At 36.3% G+C, this 16,544-nt stretch overlaps 1 protein-coding gene across 1 annotated transcript in view; it reads right to left on the bottom strand.

Annotated features, from left to right (window-relative positions):
* The window catches only part of LOC148940760 (uncharacterized), an 82,501-nt gene that overhangs the window by 55,381 nt on the left and 10,576 nt on the right, over positions 1-16,544 (bottom strand). Inside the window, exons 3-4 of the mRNA XM_089104983.1 lie at positions 12,154-12,329; positions 10,489-10,584 (exon numbers count right to left, since the gene is read on the bottom strand). Coding sequence (XP_088961109.1) covers positions 10,489-10,584; positions 12,154-12,329 — 272 coding nt within the window. The remainder of the gene's footprint in view (positions 1-10,488; positions 10,585-12,153; positions 12,330-16,544) is intronic.

Raw genomic sequence — 16,544 nt, 5'->3', positions numbered from 1 at the left:
AGAAATAATTCTATGGGCGTTCTAGATTTGATTCAATTGGGTACAGGTCATGGGAAAAGCTCTGTAATCCTCTACAGCTTTAGGGGATTTCCACACATTCTAAAAGACTTTGAGTTACAAGGGAATATCAATGTAAAGATAGTTGAGAATTTATCAAGCGACCTATTGAATCTTTATATAAACTTATGTGCATAAATATTACTCTCACAGGGAATTTCATAGGAAATAGAAATAGACCTACGGTAATTAGGAGTCGTAGGTTATTTCCAGACAACTCAGGAGTTCCAAAGCAAAAGTTGAGGAGGAAGTTTTTCGTTATTCCGAGAAATCGTGTCTCGGAGCTAGTGGCGATAGAAAGTTTGTGTTAAGTTTGTGGTTGAACCAGATAATCATAATACCCAGGAAGTTTATTTAATATACCAATGAAAGCAGAAATATATATTTTCCATAACATCTTTTTATACTAATATAATATATTATATACTAATATAAGTGGTGCTATCAATTATTTGAGGATCCGAAGTTACTCTTGCCAATTTAGCAGTTATAGTTGAGATACTGGCTAGCCAGTGCAACAGAAAATGATTGTAAGCACAGTTTATATAATTATCTAAACTGTGATAATTATATAAACTGTGATTGTAAGTAAGGATCAAACTTTTAAAAAAACAAAAGTTTGAATGCATAATATATATCAAAATGATCTTCTTTTCGTGCTGTTCCTAAATGCTGAAGATCAACCAGTTTAAATTTACCTACAAAAATTTATTGGCGTGAGATAGCCTGTTTAGATTTAAAAAGGGGGAAGATCACCTTCCAAAAAAGAGTTATCTCAATAAAAATTATGTTTCCTAATGAGATTCAAAATGCTTAAGAACTCTGAAAAGGGATATTTGAGCAACCAATTTAGAAACAAACGAAAATTCAAGTTTTTTCCGAGGAGGAGTTGCTGATGCGTTTCTATTTATTTGTTTTCACAAGGCATGGGTGTGTCCAGGATTGCCACCCTAGTGATTTATCACTATCTCTAGCGATTTTTTATATTGACTAAACAAAAAACACTAAATCAGCACATAAATCACTTGATTATTGAAGAGAGTCACTAAATCAACCAAAAAAATCACTGAAATCCAGTGATGTTTTTCTCACCGGGTGGCAATCTTGGGTGTGTCCAATAAAAGCCGTACATCATCGGGGTAAGTTTTATTCAAAAAGAACTTCAAAATTATGCTGTCCATTTTAAGTAGCAAACAAGACCCTGCCATACACAGCGTCATTTCCTGCAATTACGATCCTCAACACAGCAAATGTGGCCCGAATAGAGTTAGAATGCAACTGATTCTCCTGTCAAAGGCTACTGACGGAGGTTGAAAAACTCTGGCCAAAAATACTTTTCTAAAGCTTCAGGCACCCTTCCAATTTCAAAATAAGATGCACTTGATTCCCTCTTCTAGTAGCTAGTGCGCAACTATACAATGCTAATCATAACAGAAAAGCTAGCATATATTCAATAAAACAGTTTATGGTAATGACTGGAAAACCGACACCTGTTGGTATTGGTCTTTGTAAACACGACTTAAAGCTTTATTTTAAGCAATCTCGAGTAAAGGCTCCTGTTTCGTAATCTAGTCTCTATTTGATACATATTTATAAAAAAAGATGCTTATAATCGCGAAAAAATAGAATTCAAGTTGTGGATTAGGTTTAAGCGAGGGGTAACAACTGGGCATTTTGAGGGACACCTGGAGGCATGAGGCATGCCGGAGGCATGCCTCCGGAGGCACGCCGGAGGCATATTCCAAAGGGCGCAACATGTAAATATATACAGCTTGCCTCTTATTCAGTATATGTCGAATATTTCAGCACCTTCAAAAGCGATTTTTTCAAACTTGGAAAAAATCATTCACGGGTTTATTTGGCAAGGAAAAGAGCCCCCAAGACTGAAAACAACTGATATGTACCCAAAGAAGAAGAACGGAGGACTGCAAGTTGTTGATATCCATGCAAAAACTAGGTAACCCTACGATGGCACTGATGGTGTCACTTTTTCCTATTACACATGCAGCGTTGCCACCAGCTCAAAAATAAAATTCCGATTTTTCTTCAAAAAAAAATCCCGAAATTTCAAAAAAAAATCCCAGAACACGGTTTTTAAGTTATACAACATAGGGCTGCACGGGGATGACGTAAAAAGCAAGGTGCGAAATTCAAACTACCGTGAAAAGTAGTTTCTAGTTGTAACTAACAACTGATTGTCAATATTCCTAGGATTATTTTGACGTGAAAACGTTCTGGTGGACTAGTAGGATCTACGACCAATATTTTAGGCCAAAATAATTTGCCTGAGTTCCGAAAAAAACGTGTCTACACATCCACGTTTCATCGTTATTTGAATTTCCCGCCCAAGAATTGACGTCACGCTTCTCATCCCTATTCAATATGGCTTGGCCAGCGGTAAAAGTTGCCTTTTATCACGTCTTCACATGTCCCTTTCCCTTTTATCATACCTGCTTTTCTGTTTAGTGGCTGTGCCAAGACGCACCGTTGGATCTCGGATTCTTTATTGTACTAAAAAAAGGAATCTGCGGCTTTGACACGAAAGATTCTGGAAGAAACACAGATCCTTTTTTCCCGAATGTACTAAGTATCCAACTTTCTTGGTATTAAACCCAGGCCTTTAGGTATTTGAAGAGAAAACTGTAAAGCAACAGTCAGAAAAACTGTTACTACCGAGTTATTAGTAAAAAGCGCTAAGTAAAGCAACCAACTAAAAAAATAACTAGTTTCTCAGATATTTATTGGTACGTTTCAGGATTCATCTCGATAATCACAGCTCAAATGACAAACCTAAGGAACTGGACAAATGAGCTTCAGTAAATCAAACTAAGCTCGGTTAGCGCAAGTATAAACACTAAGTCGTCTACTACCAAGTCTTCTACTGAGCAGAACAAGTTTTCCGATGGTATTCATCTCTTCCGCTGCCCTATATCTCGGAATATATTCGAGACTCATAAAATTATATCAAGAACTCAAGCGAATGGGGGACGAGGGGCACACGGAGTTGAGCTGGAAGGACCAGCCCCGCCGTAGGTGGTCTCCTCGTTCGTAGGAGACACGGTTCAAGGTATTAAGGTTATTTTTGGTTTTTTGTTGATGGGTTGGTTGTATTTTGTTTTTTTTTGTTGATTAAGGTTGTTCGTAAAAAGGGCTGAAAAAAAGAAAAAAAAAAGAAGGAAAAAAGTGCCACAGCAAGAATGGGTTTCTTGTGGACGGAGGACGCCCAGTCTACGGGAAAGCAAATAGTTTTTTTTTGTGTGAAAAAATTTTCAAGTTGTAAGAGTAAGCCTTTTGGAAGACCACCTCTAAAATTCGAATTCGTATAGTGAAAATTGAAGGATATGAATTTTAAGAAATTGAAGTAAAAATGCCACCGGAAAAGCGTCTCCTAGAGAGGGAAGGACACCCTGGAACGGGGGGAGCGATAAATATTTGGCAAGAAAAAGTTAAAGGGTAGTATGCCTTCATGTCCACTAATACATTGACTGGTATATAATAATTTTTTATTTTTTTTTGAAGTTTAGGTGATATGATAATGTATAAAGTTGTAAGATTTATATGTTTTTGTATTAAAATATCACCGAGTGGAGAGGAGGAGGAAGGAAAAAAAAATAACAACTACCTCTGAAAAATGTTAAACAAAACTCCTTCTGTTGACACACTGAACATGGTAATGGTGGTGGTTATGGTCTTGAGGTCAGTTTTGGGTTTAGGTGCCATTTCTAACATGATGAGTGCGACACTAACGAGACATTAAAAAAAGTGGAACCCTTTCTTCTGGATAAATGAATTCAGCTTTGTGAAGACGTCTGAGTCAAAGACATAGACAATGTTGGTGCCAATTTCCATAGAAACGGGTTCTGCTGAATGCATGATATACAGGCTGGAGTCACAGTAACCCTGGTCTACCAATGGCAGTTAATGTGAGATCAGCATTCAGCCGGGACCACTGGCACAGAATTCCTATGTCGTCAGGGAACGGCATTGCCATATTCTGCGTGTCAACAGAGTGGCATCTTAGCCCAGACAAGTAGCCAAACTGTATGACCCGCCCAACTAATACTCTCCCCTGCCAACCGGTCTGTAAACGCACCATTCACCGATACGCAATTCCGATTTCACACCGACCTCTGCATTGGTTTGTGGCGACTCACGTAGCCCTACTCGTCGGCCCTGGACCATCACTAGTTTTAATCGGTCACTACTCAGCTTCTCAGAGCTTTCCTCAGAAGCCACAACAGCGTGGCTTTTTTTATTGGTGTTATGGAGCCGTCAGAAGTCTTGACAAGACAAAACCTAGAATTCTTCATGTTCGTCACAGGCTCACTAACCCAATTTTTCTCAACTTGGTGTTTCACCCAGTGAGCAATCACTGGCAAATCTTCAAAGATGCCGTCACTTTCCGAACCCGATTCAGTGTCAGTCGTGGAAGCCTTTTCCTGCTCATCGGACAGAGTATTTTTCCTCTGAGTCATCGTCTGAGTCACTGTCGTGAAGTACAGAAAGACGAACATTCGGTACTTGGTGACCGAAAGCAGAAAGTACGTCGTCAGGTATCAAGGCTTTCATTATTCGCTGGCTTTCAATACGAGCTCGCCGTAGCTCGAGCTTGATTTCATCGTCCCCGGGCAAAATAAAAACGGGACTGACAGACACAACACCAATGGATCTAACTCGCTTGGCCTTGGGCAAGGACAACTGTTCATTAGAATATTGAGCTTCAAAATCCGTTATACTTTCATATCGACGAATTCGATGTAGAAGTTGGAGGAACGAAAAGTTTATTACAGTACTGTAAGTGCTGGTTTGAGACCGTATCTTCCTAAAAAAATCTTGAAACGGTTGGCTTTTCATGTCTGAGAGTTTGAAAAGACGTTCGAGCCTAAGCCGTTTGAATCGACGAATTAGAAGCACTAGGGAATGCATATTTTTCTCTAGGCAATGGTGAAGGTTTGTGGTAATAAAATTCTCGTTCAAAGCATAATGTCCACTTTTTAGGACCCAGGATCTCCAATGTCGAACGCAGTAAACAACACGACCAAGTAAAGATAACCTCTCAAGAGGAGAAAGTTTGCCGTCGTAAAAAACACGCCGTACGCTTTCCATAAGCCAAAGGTAAAACTGTGTTCCTTCGCTTCCAGGCACACGCTGTTTCAGGTGTGCCGGAGGCACGGAGGCTTAGCCGGAGGCACGAAGGAAGGGACACCTGCGACGGTCAGTTATTAGCCCCTCGGGTTTAAGTTAAATTCCGTAGATAGCAAAACATTCGTCAATCGAATTCAATGTTGGGGGCTCCATCGGCTTTTGTGTTTTTTTTTTTTTTTTTTCTTTTTTTTTTGGAGGGGTGGAGGGTGCAAACTTTTCCCTAGTCGAACCTTAAAAACTCTAAATCTTAATGGGACTGGAAAAGTGTTCGATTTACCGCATAATTCATTATTTTGATTTTCAATTCTCAGAGTTTAATTATTAAAAGGGTTTCAGAGAATCAAGTCGGTAAAGTACCAAGGACACTAAAAATAAAATCTAATTATTGAAATTGATAAAGTAGAAATTTACACAACTATCTACGTCTTAAAAAAATAGAAAAAAACCCGGGAATTCAATTTTTAATGAAAAAGACATCAATAGTTACGTAGTTTTATGTTTAACAGGCACCAAGTTTGAAAACAAGGTATTTGTGTGAAAAATAAGCAGAAAATGAACGAAAATATATCATGAAATATATCGTCATGGAGCTCTAGAAACTGTAACTTTTGTGATTGCTATAGCGAAATATAAACTCTGCCATCAGTCAAGGCTATGCATTAATATGGACAATATTGAAATTATTCAAGAACTGACACTTCACATTATTAGTTAATTGACATACGTACAACCGCATCTTTTTGGAAAGACCAATTAGGCTATACTATTATAATATATTTACCCCTTTAGTTGACTATTGACGGATCAACAGAGTCCATATTTTCTTCTGATTCTAAAATAACGACTATTATTACTTAATTTTAACATACTCCAAATAGCCAATATTTGTTCAATAGCCCTCTTGAAGATAACGGTTGTACCAACCCACAGTTTATATAATTAGCAGTATGATCATTCTCTATCTCTCCCATTATAAAAACCCGGACAGGGGTGCGAGTGCTCCGGAGAACGTTTTCAAACAGTTCGTGGTAACGAACTGTAAGTAAGGAGCGACCCGGCTCAATGGTAACCGAAACTCTAGAAAACGGGTTTTTGATACCAATAGATATATCAAAAGAATCAAATTTCAATGCTGATTTCAAATATATAAGTTTCATTGGGTTTAGTGCTACGCATCAAAAATTAAATGCCTTAGAAAGTTTCGCTGATTTTCAGAAAAAGGGGGCAAGACCCTCGAAAAAATACAGAACCCTAATGAAAATCACACAATCACATTCAGCACATCAAAGAACCCTATTAAAGAGGTTTCAAGCTCCTATCTACAAAAATGTGGAATTTTCCATTTTTTGCCAGAAGAAAGATCGCGGATGCGTGTTTATTTGTTTGTTTTTTTTGTTTTTTTTTCCCAGGGGTAATCGTATCGACCCAGCGGTCCTAGAAAATAGTTGGAGGGCTCATTGGAACTGAAATTAAAAGTTCTAGTTCCCTTTTTAAGTGACCAAAAAAATGGAGGGCAACTAGGCCCCCTCCCACGCTCATTTTTTTCCAAAAGTCACCCGATCAAAATTTTGAGATAGCCATTTTGTTCAACATGGTCGAAAATAAGATAAATATGTCTTTTAGGATGACTTAATCCCCGAAGTTCCCAGAGGGAGGGCTAAAAGTTATGAACTTTACCCAATGTTAACATATAGTATTGGTTATTGGGAAGTATACAGAAGTTTTCAGGAGGTTTTTTTTCTCGTAGTGGGAGGGAAGGGTGGGTCGGTGGTTATGTTGGAGGATCTGTTCATGAAGGAAGTTTTCATGGGGGAAGGGAAATTGCCATGAAGGGGGCACCGGACTTGCCAGCATTATTTATTGGTTATTGGGAAGTATACAACCATTTTCAGGAAGGATTTTTTCTGGAGGGGGGGGCTAGAGGAGGGGGTTACTCTGGAGAATATTTCCGTGGAGGATGTTTCTTTGGGTTAAGGGACATTTCTATGAAGGGGGCGCCAGATTTCCAAGCATAATTTAAAAAACGATCATAAATTAAATAAAAAAAAACAAGTTTTTTCAACTGAAATGTAAGAAGGAATATTAGAACTTAAAACGAACAGAAATTATAACGTATGTGAGGGGGTTCTCCCCCAAGTCAATACCTCGCTCTTTACGCTACAGTTTTTTTTAGTGCTTTCAAAAGAGCATCTATTCTAATTAAACGGCCTTTGTGATTGAGGGGTTTGTGAATCAAATTTTTTTTTTAACTTTTAACGTAAAGAGCGTGGTATTGACTAAGGGGAGAACCCCCTCGTATACGTAATAACATATACGTAATAAAAAAAACAATAAAAAAAGCGATACGGCTCAATAGTAATCGGAACTTTTAAAAACGGAATTTTGATGTCAATAAATGTATAGATAGAATGTGTTTATAATGCTGATTGTACATGTATAAATTTTATTAAGATTAGTATTACTCATCAAAGGCTAAGAGCCTGAGAAAATTTACTTGATTTTTTAAAGAGGGGGGAAACATCCCCTACAAGTGAAAGAATTTTAGTGAAAATCACACCGTCAGATTCAGCGTATCAGAAAACCATATTACATAGGTTTCAAGCTCATATCTGCAAAAATCTGCAACTTTGTATTTTTTGCAATAAGAAAAATATACGAATATAGAAGTTAGTTACGTAAGTTAATTTGTAAAGACATCCATTTAGCAAAAGAAAAGTAAAATTTTTATGCAAATAAAAGCTGCATTAACTAAAAAACGATCAGAAATTAAATAAAAAAAAACCAGTTTTTTAAACTGAAAGTAAGGAGTGACATTAAAACTTATAACGAACAGAAATTATTCCGTATATGAAAGGGGCTGTCCCCTCCTCAACGTTTCGCTCTTTACGCTAAAGTTTGACTCTTTCTCACAACTCTATTTTTTAAAACAATAAAAAACTTTAGCGTAAAGAGCGAGGCGTTGAGGAGGGGACAGCCCCTTTCATATACGGAATAATTTGTGTTCGTTTTAAGTTTTAGTGTCGCTCCTTACTTTCAGTTTAAAAAACTTGTTTTTTTTTTATTTAATTGCAGATAGAAACATAGGCGTTATCAGATCTTTTCGTGGGTAGACAAGTCAGATTTCTCTTGGACGCGAAACTTGGCTTCAACGTTGGAACACTAATTTTGAAGAAACTAATTTTAAATTAATTTATTCCAATACATACATGAAAATCGGTAGTTAGTAGTGTAATGTTATTATTAGATGTTTTTAGGAATTAAAAATAGGTTTCGAAGTCTCAAGTTGGTTTCAAAGGCATTTTGAGAAAGTTTCTGCCAAAATACGTGTTCCAGGGTAATTGGACCGCTAATGGCAGATCAAATGAGAGGAGTTGTTTGTACGCGCCGATATAAATATAAATATATATATATATATATATATATATATATATATATATATATATATATATATATATATATATATATATATATATATATATATATATATATATATATATATATATATATATATATATATATATATATATATATATATATATATATATATATATATATATATATATATATATATATATATATATATATATATATATATATATATATATATATATATATATATATCATATATATATATATATATATATATATATATATATATATATATATATATATATATATATATATATATATATATATATATATATGTATATATATAGAATTTTACGAAAAACAATTCTTAACAGACGTTTGGTATTTTCTTGGATAGGGCTATTGTGGCAACTTTTACCACAACAACCAATAATTAGAACTCAAGTCCTAAAATTGTTCTCAATCAGGAACCCTTATCGCTATCTAAATTCACAAAGTGCAAAGATTTTCAAACAGAGGTGTTTATTTTTTAAAGTTAAGGAAAGGTCTGCCCATTTCATATGAAAACATTGATTGAAAACAAAACTAGTTTTATCTAGGCTCTCCGCCAAAACAGGTAACTAGATTTTTTCAAATATCATAGGAACTACAATCTGAGAAAATAAATATCACGACGTGAAAAAAAAATTATAAACTATCCAGAGGGGGGGCGAGGGTTACCCCCGTAAAGTAGTCTAAAGTAGTGTAATTTACCTAATTAACGCAAGTTTGCATTAATTAAACTTGCTCCTAACGTACGTTTGTCGGATCAACCTATTTTGCACCCCCCCCTAAAAAATCCTGGATCCGCCCCTGAAACCATCACACCTACCCCACCAGTTATTAGAAGAAGAAAAAATTCCTTATTTTCACCCATTTCATCAACCCCCCCCCCCCCGCCCCTTTTTTATAAAATCCTACATAGGCCGATCAGTTGAGTCCACGTAAATAATAGATTAAGTCATAATTTGAATATAAATTAATTCATACCTGTGAGATGGGACGTTTGCAAACCACTTGGCTGGCTCACCAAGTTTTTTTCTGCTTTCGCAATTACGAATAATGCACTTGGTAACAATTTCTCAGTGATTGACGATAACAGACTAATCCGCTAAGGCAGAAACAAGTGGGAGGAGCTTTTTGTTCGCACCGAGACCGAAGACCAGAAATTATCTGCGATAAGCTTACTGTCTATAAACTGTGTACCAACCTAATGATCGTTGTATTGCTCGACAATTAGATGCTGATAATTGGGTATTAAGCCCATCTAGTTGGGCCTGATTTTAAATAAGAAAAGTTTCCGCTTGTTTCTGATTTCTCAACCAAAAAAAAAAAAAAAAAAAAAAAATCGGTACTTGAGCATTAAATGGGCCTTTCTAAAAAGTTAAGTTTGGTTAATGCTAATGAAAAAAAAAAAATAGGATGAATATATAATAGTTTATAAACAAATTTGGGATATATATTTGCACATTTGGGGGTGGAGGGGTGGGGGTAAAGCGTAGCATATATTAGATACGTAACCTAACCTAACCTAGATACATTTTTCTCCCCCTAACCCCCAAAAAACAACAATTTACATATCGTAAACGCATTGAAAACCAAGCTATGCATTGCATTACTCTATAGCGGTCTCTTGAATTAACCCGTCAAAAACGGGTTTTTCATGACTGGTTTCCTTGTAAAGGCCCATATAGTGCCAAAGTACTGAAAAATCGTAGACAATCCTGGTTTTCAGGCATAGACCTAAGACGGAGGGCAATACATATTTTCATTTTGATGTCCTTGGTACTTTAAGACTTGAACTATAAAGATTCGGGTTATCCAGCTATCAATGTAGTGTAAATACTTTGTTTAGTCTATTGAAATGCAAATTCGTACCTGAACTCTGGCTTCTGTGAGGTCGATTTTCATAGCGATTTCTTCCCTTGTGTATATGTCCGGATAGTGAGTTTCTTGAAAGGCTCTTTCCAATTCCTAAAATATAATAACATCATAATAAAAACATAAAATCGCGAAGAAGAGAGTAAACGAGAACAATAACAGCCAGTGAAAAAATTAAAAAACATGCAAATATTTCGCTCAAGACCTCCGCTTGACCATCCTCAGTGCAGAATAAAACTGTATAAAATAAAAAAAAAACTTAAAACAAAACACATAACTAAAATAAGACGACCCTTTCAGAGTAACGGTGAAAAAGTAACTGGATAAAAATATAAGGCTAAATGGCATTTCACAATTTCATCTTACGTTAAGCACCCTTAAAAGCTAATTGCTTATTGTCCTCGTTTTCTCTCTTCTTCGTGATTTTATGCGTCATGATTAGCCATGTGGTCTCAGAAATTATTTAACATCATAATATGCCTGTAAACAACTTTAACGACAACAATTCCAAGAACAATTCCAATTAAGCTCGACACACGCACGGCTCGACCCCAAGAAACTCAATCCCATTTAGAGAAACCCCCATCTACAACATAACCCAAAACAAGCAAGTACCACTTAACCCTAAATGACCCCCCCCCCCCCAGGGACGCACCAAGGAATGTCTTCAGGCTGCCCTTCCCCATTAGTTTTTCCATAGCCTTCGAAAATGATCTTATTTCTATTAGTTTTATAAATTTTCCAGCCCTCTTCATATGAATAGAGAATTACTCCGGAATAGTACCCAGTTTACACCCCTTAAAGATCAGTAATAAACGTTGAAACTAAAGTCGATTCTTTGCAATTCATCAGAACACTCAGGATCTAAATTCAGTGCTTCAGCTTGTTCATCTCGGTGCCCAAGAAATTAAAAAGTATAAAAAGTCGGGCTGCTCATAGCTAATTTCGGTGCTCAGGAAAATTAATAAATTGATGTAGATGATATGATAGCACCTCCATGCATATACTAATCGGATCCGTACCTGCTTAAACCGTTAGACTGTGATAGTAAAACATAAGTCAACAATGCCACTGAGTGCACAGCCGCTCCCTCACCCCTCTAAACTAAAACTGTATAGTTTTACGACCATAAAATATAAAGTATCCCTGGTTGCTCTAGCCATGGAGAAAGACCATTAGACCGGTTAAATACTTCTCAGAGTAACATCCCCAGTGCACCATTGGAAACCCGCCAGAACTGAAAAACTATTTTACTGTCACAGTTCACAAGTAACACAGGGCTCCTTATATGAATAAAAATGTTATCATGTCATCTTTTTTATTTACTGAATTTTCTAGGGCACTGGAATCACCAAGATGTTAACCCGACTTTAGATACCTTTTGGATCGAAAATTAGCAAACTGTTACTCTAATTTTAGATCACAGGGGGCACCAGTCGGGGTACCGAAGACACGACTTAAGTGAGAACCAGAAACAGAGTAAACATCCATTGGAATATGGATGTAATTTTTATTGCATTAGTAAAGTATATTCTATTGTTCATTTTATAAGTTCTTAAATTTTTTCGTTGTAAATTATGGTTCCAACGTGTCATTTATAAAGTCCTAGATTTTTAAATAATAGAAGAACTATCTGAATCATTTTTACAACGTTCAACTTACCTTGAGCTGGGCTGATGTGAAGGTTGTTCGTATTCTTCTCTGCTTTCGTTTTTCTCCCATTGTACCCAGACTTAAAGGGGAATGTCCATGCATTACTGCAGAGCTAAGGCTGCTCATGCTGTGCATAGCCGCCATATCAGTTGTGGCTTGGAACATCTTGTGATATGATATACCACCTTAAAATAAAGATTTTCAAATCAATAGGTTATTAGCATACAAAAGGAATTACTAGAGTTCAAGTCTTCTTGAGTTACAGAAAAGAAAACAATATTGGCAAAAAGACTTTTTACTAACGCCTCTTTTTAAGCACCAGTGCAAGGTGGATAAATTACCAAGGTTGAGGTTAGAAGTTTTATAGAAATGTCTTAGAAATTTAGGACCCTCAAAATAAATTTATTTTCACTGAGCCGCTTCCACGTCCAGCAGATACGCAGACATTTACTTTAGGGATGAGGGACAAATTCATCAAAATACAACAGAAACATTTTCTTTGAAAACATGGAACAGATCCTAAATATCGTGACAACTGAGAGAAAGTGGCTCGTTCTAGGCACTTTCCTGCAACATCTTTATCACAGGTGGCAAAGAATACCCAAATAATGACAACTAAAATTAAGAAAATATATTAGGATATTGATATTGATTGCCAGTGATATTGAATATTACTCTGCAGCTCATGGACTTAAAAAAGATTGGAGAGGAGAGGGTCAAAGTCGTCAAAATCATAAATAAAGGGTGTATCTGATACATAATACAGTGTTTTTTCCCCAGATTTCTCCAGGTACCCATTTAGAGCTGGGTCGACTCGGGCTGAGCTTACTGGGTCACACCATTGACTCCCGTTCCAAACCAAATAACCAGCAACATCAGGACTCGAACCCCTGACCTCAGGATTTCAAGTCCGGAGCGCTAACCACAAGAAACCATGAGACCATGGAAGAAATCGAGAGCGTTCAGGGAGAACTTGGGTTCAAACTTTAAGACCCCCGGGCAAATGTCTGAGCAGTGATCACTTAAAAGTCTCAATTTCACTAATCACTGAGGCAAGAAAAGGTTGTCTCTTCTGTTTACTTTATTTTATTGATATTTTGCTTTGTAGTTCTTTCTTTATTTTGTCACCTTAAATAAATATTAGCTAAAGGGCGAAGTCTGAAGACTTATATATGCATCTGAAAATGCAAACTAATTCATGAACATCATGACTTTAAATCCTTGTCCAAATTTACCAAACAAAAATCCTCCCTTGTCTCCATTCCCTTTTTTAAATCCCTAAATGCTATGGGGCATGGAACTAAATCGAATTAAGGAAGTTTTAAGCTTAACGAAGCAACTCTGTAAACTTGGCACGAATTGCTTTGTGAATGACATATGGAATGGAGTCTGCTCTAACAAAGTTCGTACTAAAAAACAGTTCTCCCACTGATATCTAATTGCGAAAGAAAAATAAGTTGTTGTTTTAGATTTCTCGGTGATAAAAATAAAACTTTAACTCGATTTCTTTTTAAGCTGATTGAAGAACAATTGTTTCACCCTATTTGGAAAATCTGTTATGTGGGGGGAGTTTTGTGCCTAAAACCAAAAAAAAAAAAAATGTGGTTGCACTAGCGTTCCTTTGGTTCTGGCAATTATGCTCGTATATTTCAGGTCAATTATGAAAAAAGTTTTTGGCCCGTCTTCCAGACCCCAGACCAGCATGTCTTTTGATATCTTTGCCAACTCCAGTCCCTTTAGCCCTAAGAATTGCGGATGTGAGTTTAAACTGATCAAAGCCAGAATCCTTTCCTTTGCCCAAAAATGTAGAAACGATCACTTAAAGCTATAAGCTGATTGGAATTTTTTTCTAATCTATTTTTCATCCCTGTTTTCGGTGGTCCTTACGCCCATCCTTAATAATAATTTAATTTGGGAACCTCTTGTCCCAGGGACTAACCGTTTGGAAAAATAGTGGTTAGACCTTTTTCGGGACCAATTTCAAGACGAAAGCAAATCCCTTGCGCAGTTTTTACTTTTTTTCTTGAACAATTTGGTCCCTTGATCCAAAGTCTTAAGGGTATAAATTTTAAGCAGGACGGAAAAAAATTCTATGCCCTTTTTTTGGCAAGCCCATACCACAAATTAAAATTTGTTGCGTTCATTAGTTTCTTTTCGCCCAAAGACATAGGTTTACAAATTTTATGCCATTCGGATAAAAAAAAAAAGAATTGTGGCTCCTTTTCGGGTCTAATTTTCAGGCAACATGAAATTTTTCAAAACATTTCTTACAATTAACTTTCATTTAAAAATATAAATTCCTTCCCGATATAAATAATAACCCACTTAGGTTTCAATCAAATTGAGAAAATTTGTTGTGAGCCCCTGCTTTCGAGCAAACCATAATTTCTTAGGTTTGTTTTGTATAAGGTTTTCTGTGGCCCAGTGTATTACGGCCATAAGTTACAAGTTAATTGAAAAAAAACTCCAGTTATAGGACCCATTTCAGGGGACTTTGACAAAATCCATTTTTACTGCTCATTAGGGTCTCCTTTGCCTAGCGACTTACGATTAAAAATTTCAAGCCGTCCAAACAGCAGAGTTTTCAGACCCTGTTTTCCGAGAAATCCATTTATTTTTCTGTGTGATTCCCTTGGGGACCCCGTCCCCCCAACATTTATTTTTCAATAAAGAGTACCTTAGCCCAGGAGCTTACGGATGTAACTTTCAAGTCGCTGGAAGAAAGCCTTTCCGATCCTTTTTTCCGATTCCGTTTTCGGGGGCCAGTGCCCCAAACCAAAATTTTTTCTTGTGCACTACGGTTCCCTTGTCTCATGGACCTAAGAATATGAGTTTCAAGCTGACCCGGAAACAAATTTTTATTTGGCCCTTCTTCGGGATCCATTTTGGAGGCCCCGTGCCTCCAATCCATATTTTGTTGTACATTAGGGCTCCTTTGACCCAAATGCATACGGTTGTAGGTTTTTAGCTATTTATAAAAAACAACTTAGATTTTAAGCTGGTTTAACTCTACTTTTAAGAGAATAATAAATTTTTTTTTTACTTTTTCTTATGTATAGTGGATCCTTGGCTGAAAGAACTAAGGACATAAGTTTCATGTTGATTAGAAAAAACTTTTTGAACCCTTTTGGGCCCCATCTCTTCGGAGGGGGGCACATATCCGAAAAGTGAATTTATTGTCTATACATTATACCCCCCCCCCCTGTCTGGGGAATTAAAGCTATAAGTATCAATATAATCCGAGACCGGGCATTTTTGGTCTTTTTCGGGCCCCTTAACAGCTTCTCGCTCCCCATAAAGTGTGTGATGTCCTTAGCCAAAGGAATGATTCCTGAAAGTTTCAAGCCAACCCGATAGCCAAGATCAGGCAAGCAATCTGTAAACAGTGTGCAATTGGAATAGCTTAAAATTCTTTTCCTAGGTCTATGTAGGTTATGTTATACCCAGAGGCATACTTATTGGACTTACTGACTATTTCGAGGGAAAAAAAGCTTTCTAAAATTTCCTTCGATGGCATGGACAGTTTTGGGGGTGGCTGGGGGTAGAAAGGACACTTTCTTCATTCCAAGGCAACACTAATGCGTAAACTCTGACTGTACCAACTTAATATTCTGCAGTTATAATTTACATAATGCAAGAAAAAAGGGACTTACTATGATTTCTCATTTTGTTACAAACTTAACCTTTTAACTAAAAACAGTTGAGCTTTAAGACTTTTTGCATCGTTTGGCATTTTCGCACGTATCCAATTTTCTTATGTAAAACTTTAATGCCTCTGAAGGGATAATTAAGGTGTTTGATATAATTGTTTTATGTCTAATGTATATATAGATGCTGCGAATCATGCATTTTTTCACCCATTTGGATTTATTAGTTGTTGGAAATGAAAATTTATAGAGACGAGAAGGTTGCATTTTATGTTTCTTTTCTGTATTTTCCAACTTCTCCTTCACTTTTATTATAATTAACAGAGAAGCTAGTAAATGACGACTTTTCTACGTTAAATTTACTGCTGCAAGAGATATAAGCTCAATAACGAACGTCTAAAGTGAACGTCTAAAGACTCTCTATAATGAACTTTTTCGTGATTCGTTAATCTAAGCGATTTATTTCTAATTCAAACTCCTATATCAATTTAATTTGTACTTCTTTATTCGATTCATTCACTGAATCTGTTCTAAATAACTTTTTTTTTGTTTTGATTGAATTACACATTTCTCCCAGTTAAACTTATTTATTTTGATTATTAAATTCGAATAGATTGCAAGATAACTTAGTTTAATCTACTTAACTTACAATGAATATTCCATCTATATAAATTCTGTTTTTAAACTTTTGTCTGCGTACAGATTTATAATTTGCCAAGTTATAATAGAAGCCGCACAATTTCAACGAAAAAC

This window comes from Artemia sp. Qi Xiang Cuo, chromosome 19, assembly GCF_049724085.1.
Source record: "Artemia sp. Qi Xiang Cuo chromosome 19, ASM4972408v1, whole genome shotgun sequence".
Lineage (NCBI taxonomy): Eukaryota > Metazoa > Arthropoda > Branchiopoda > Anostraca > Artemiidae > Artemia > Artemia sp. Qi Xiang Cuo.
This window is presented reverse-complemented; position numbering and strand designations above follow the sequence as displayed.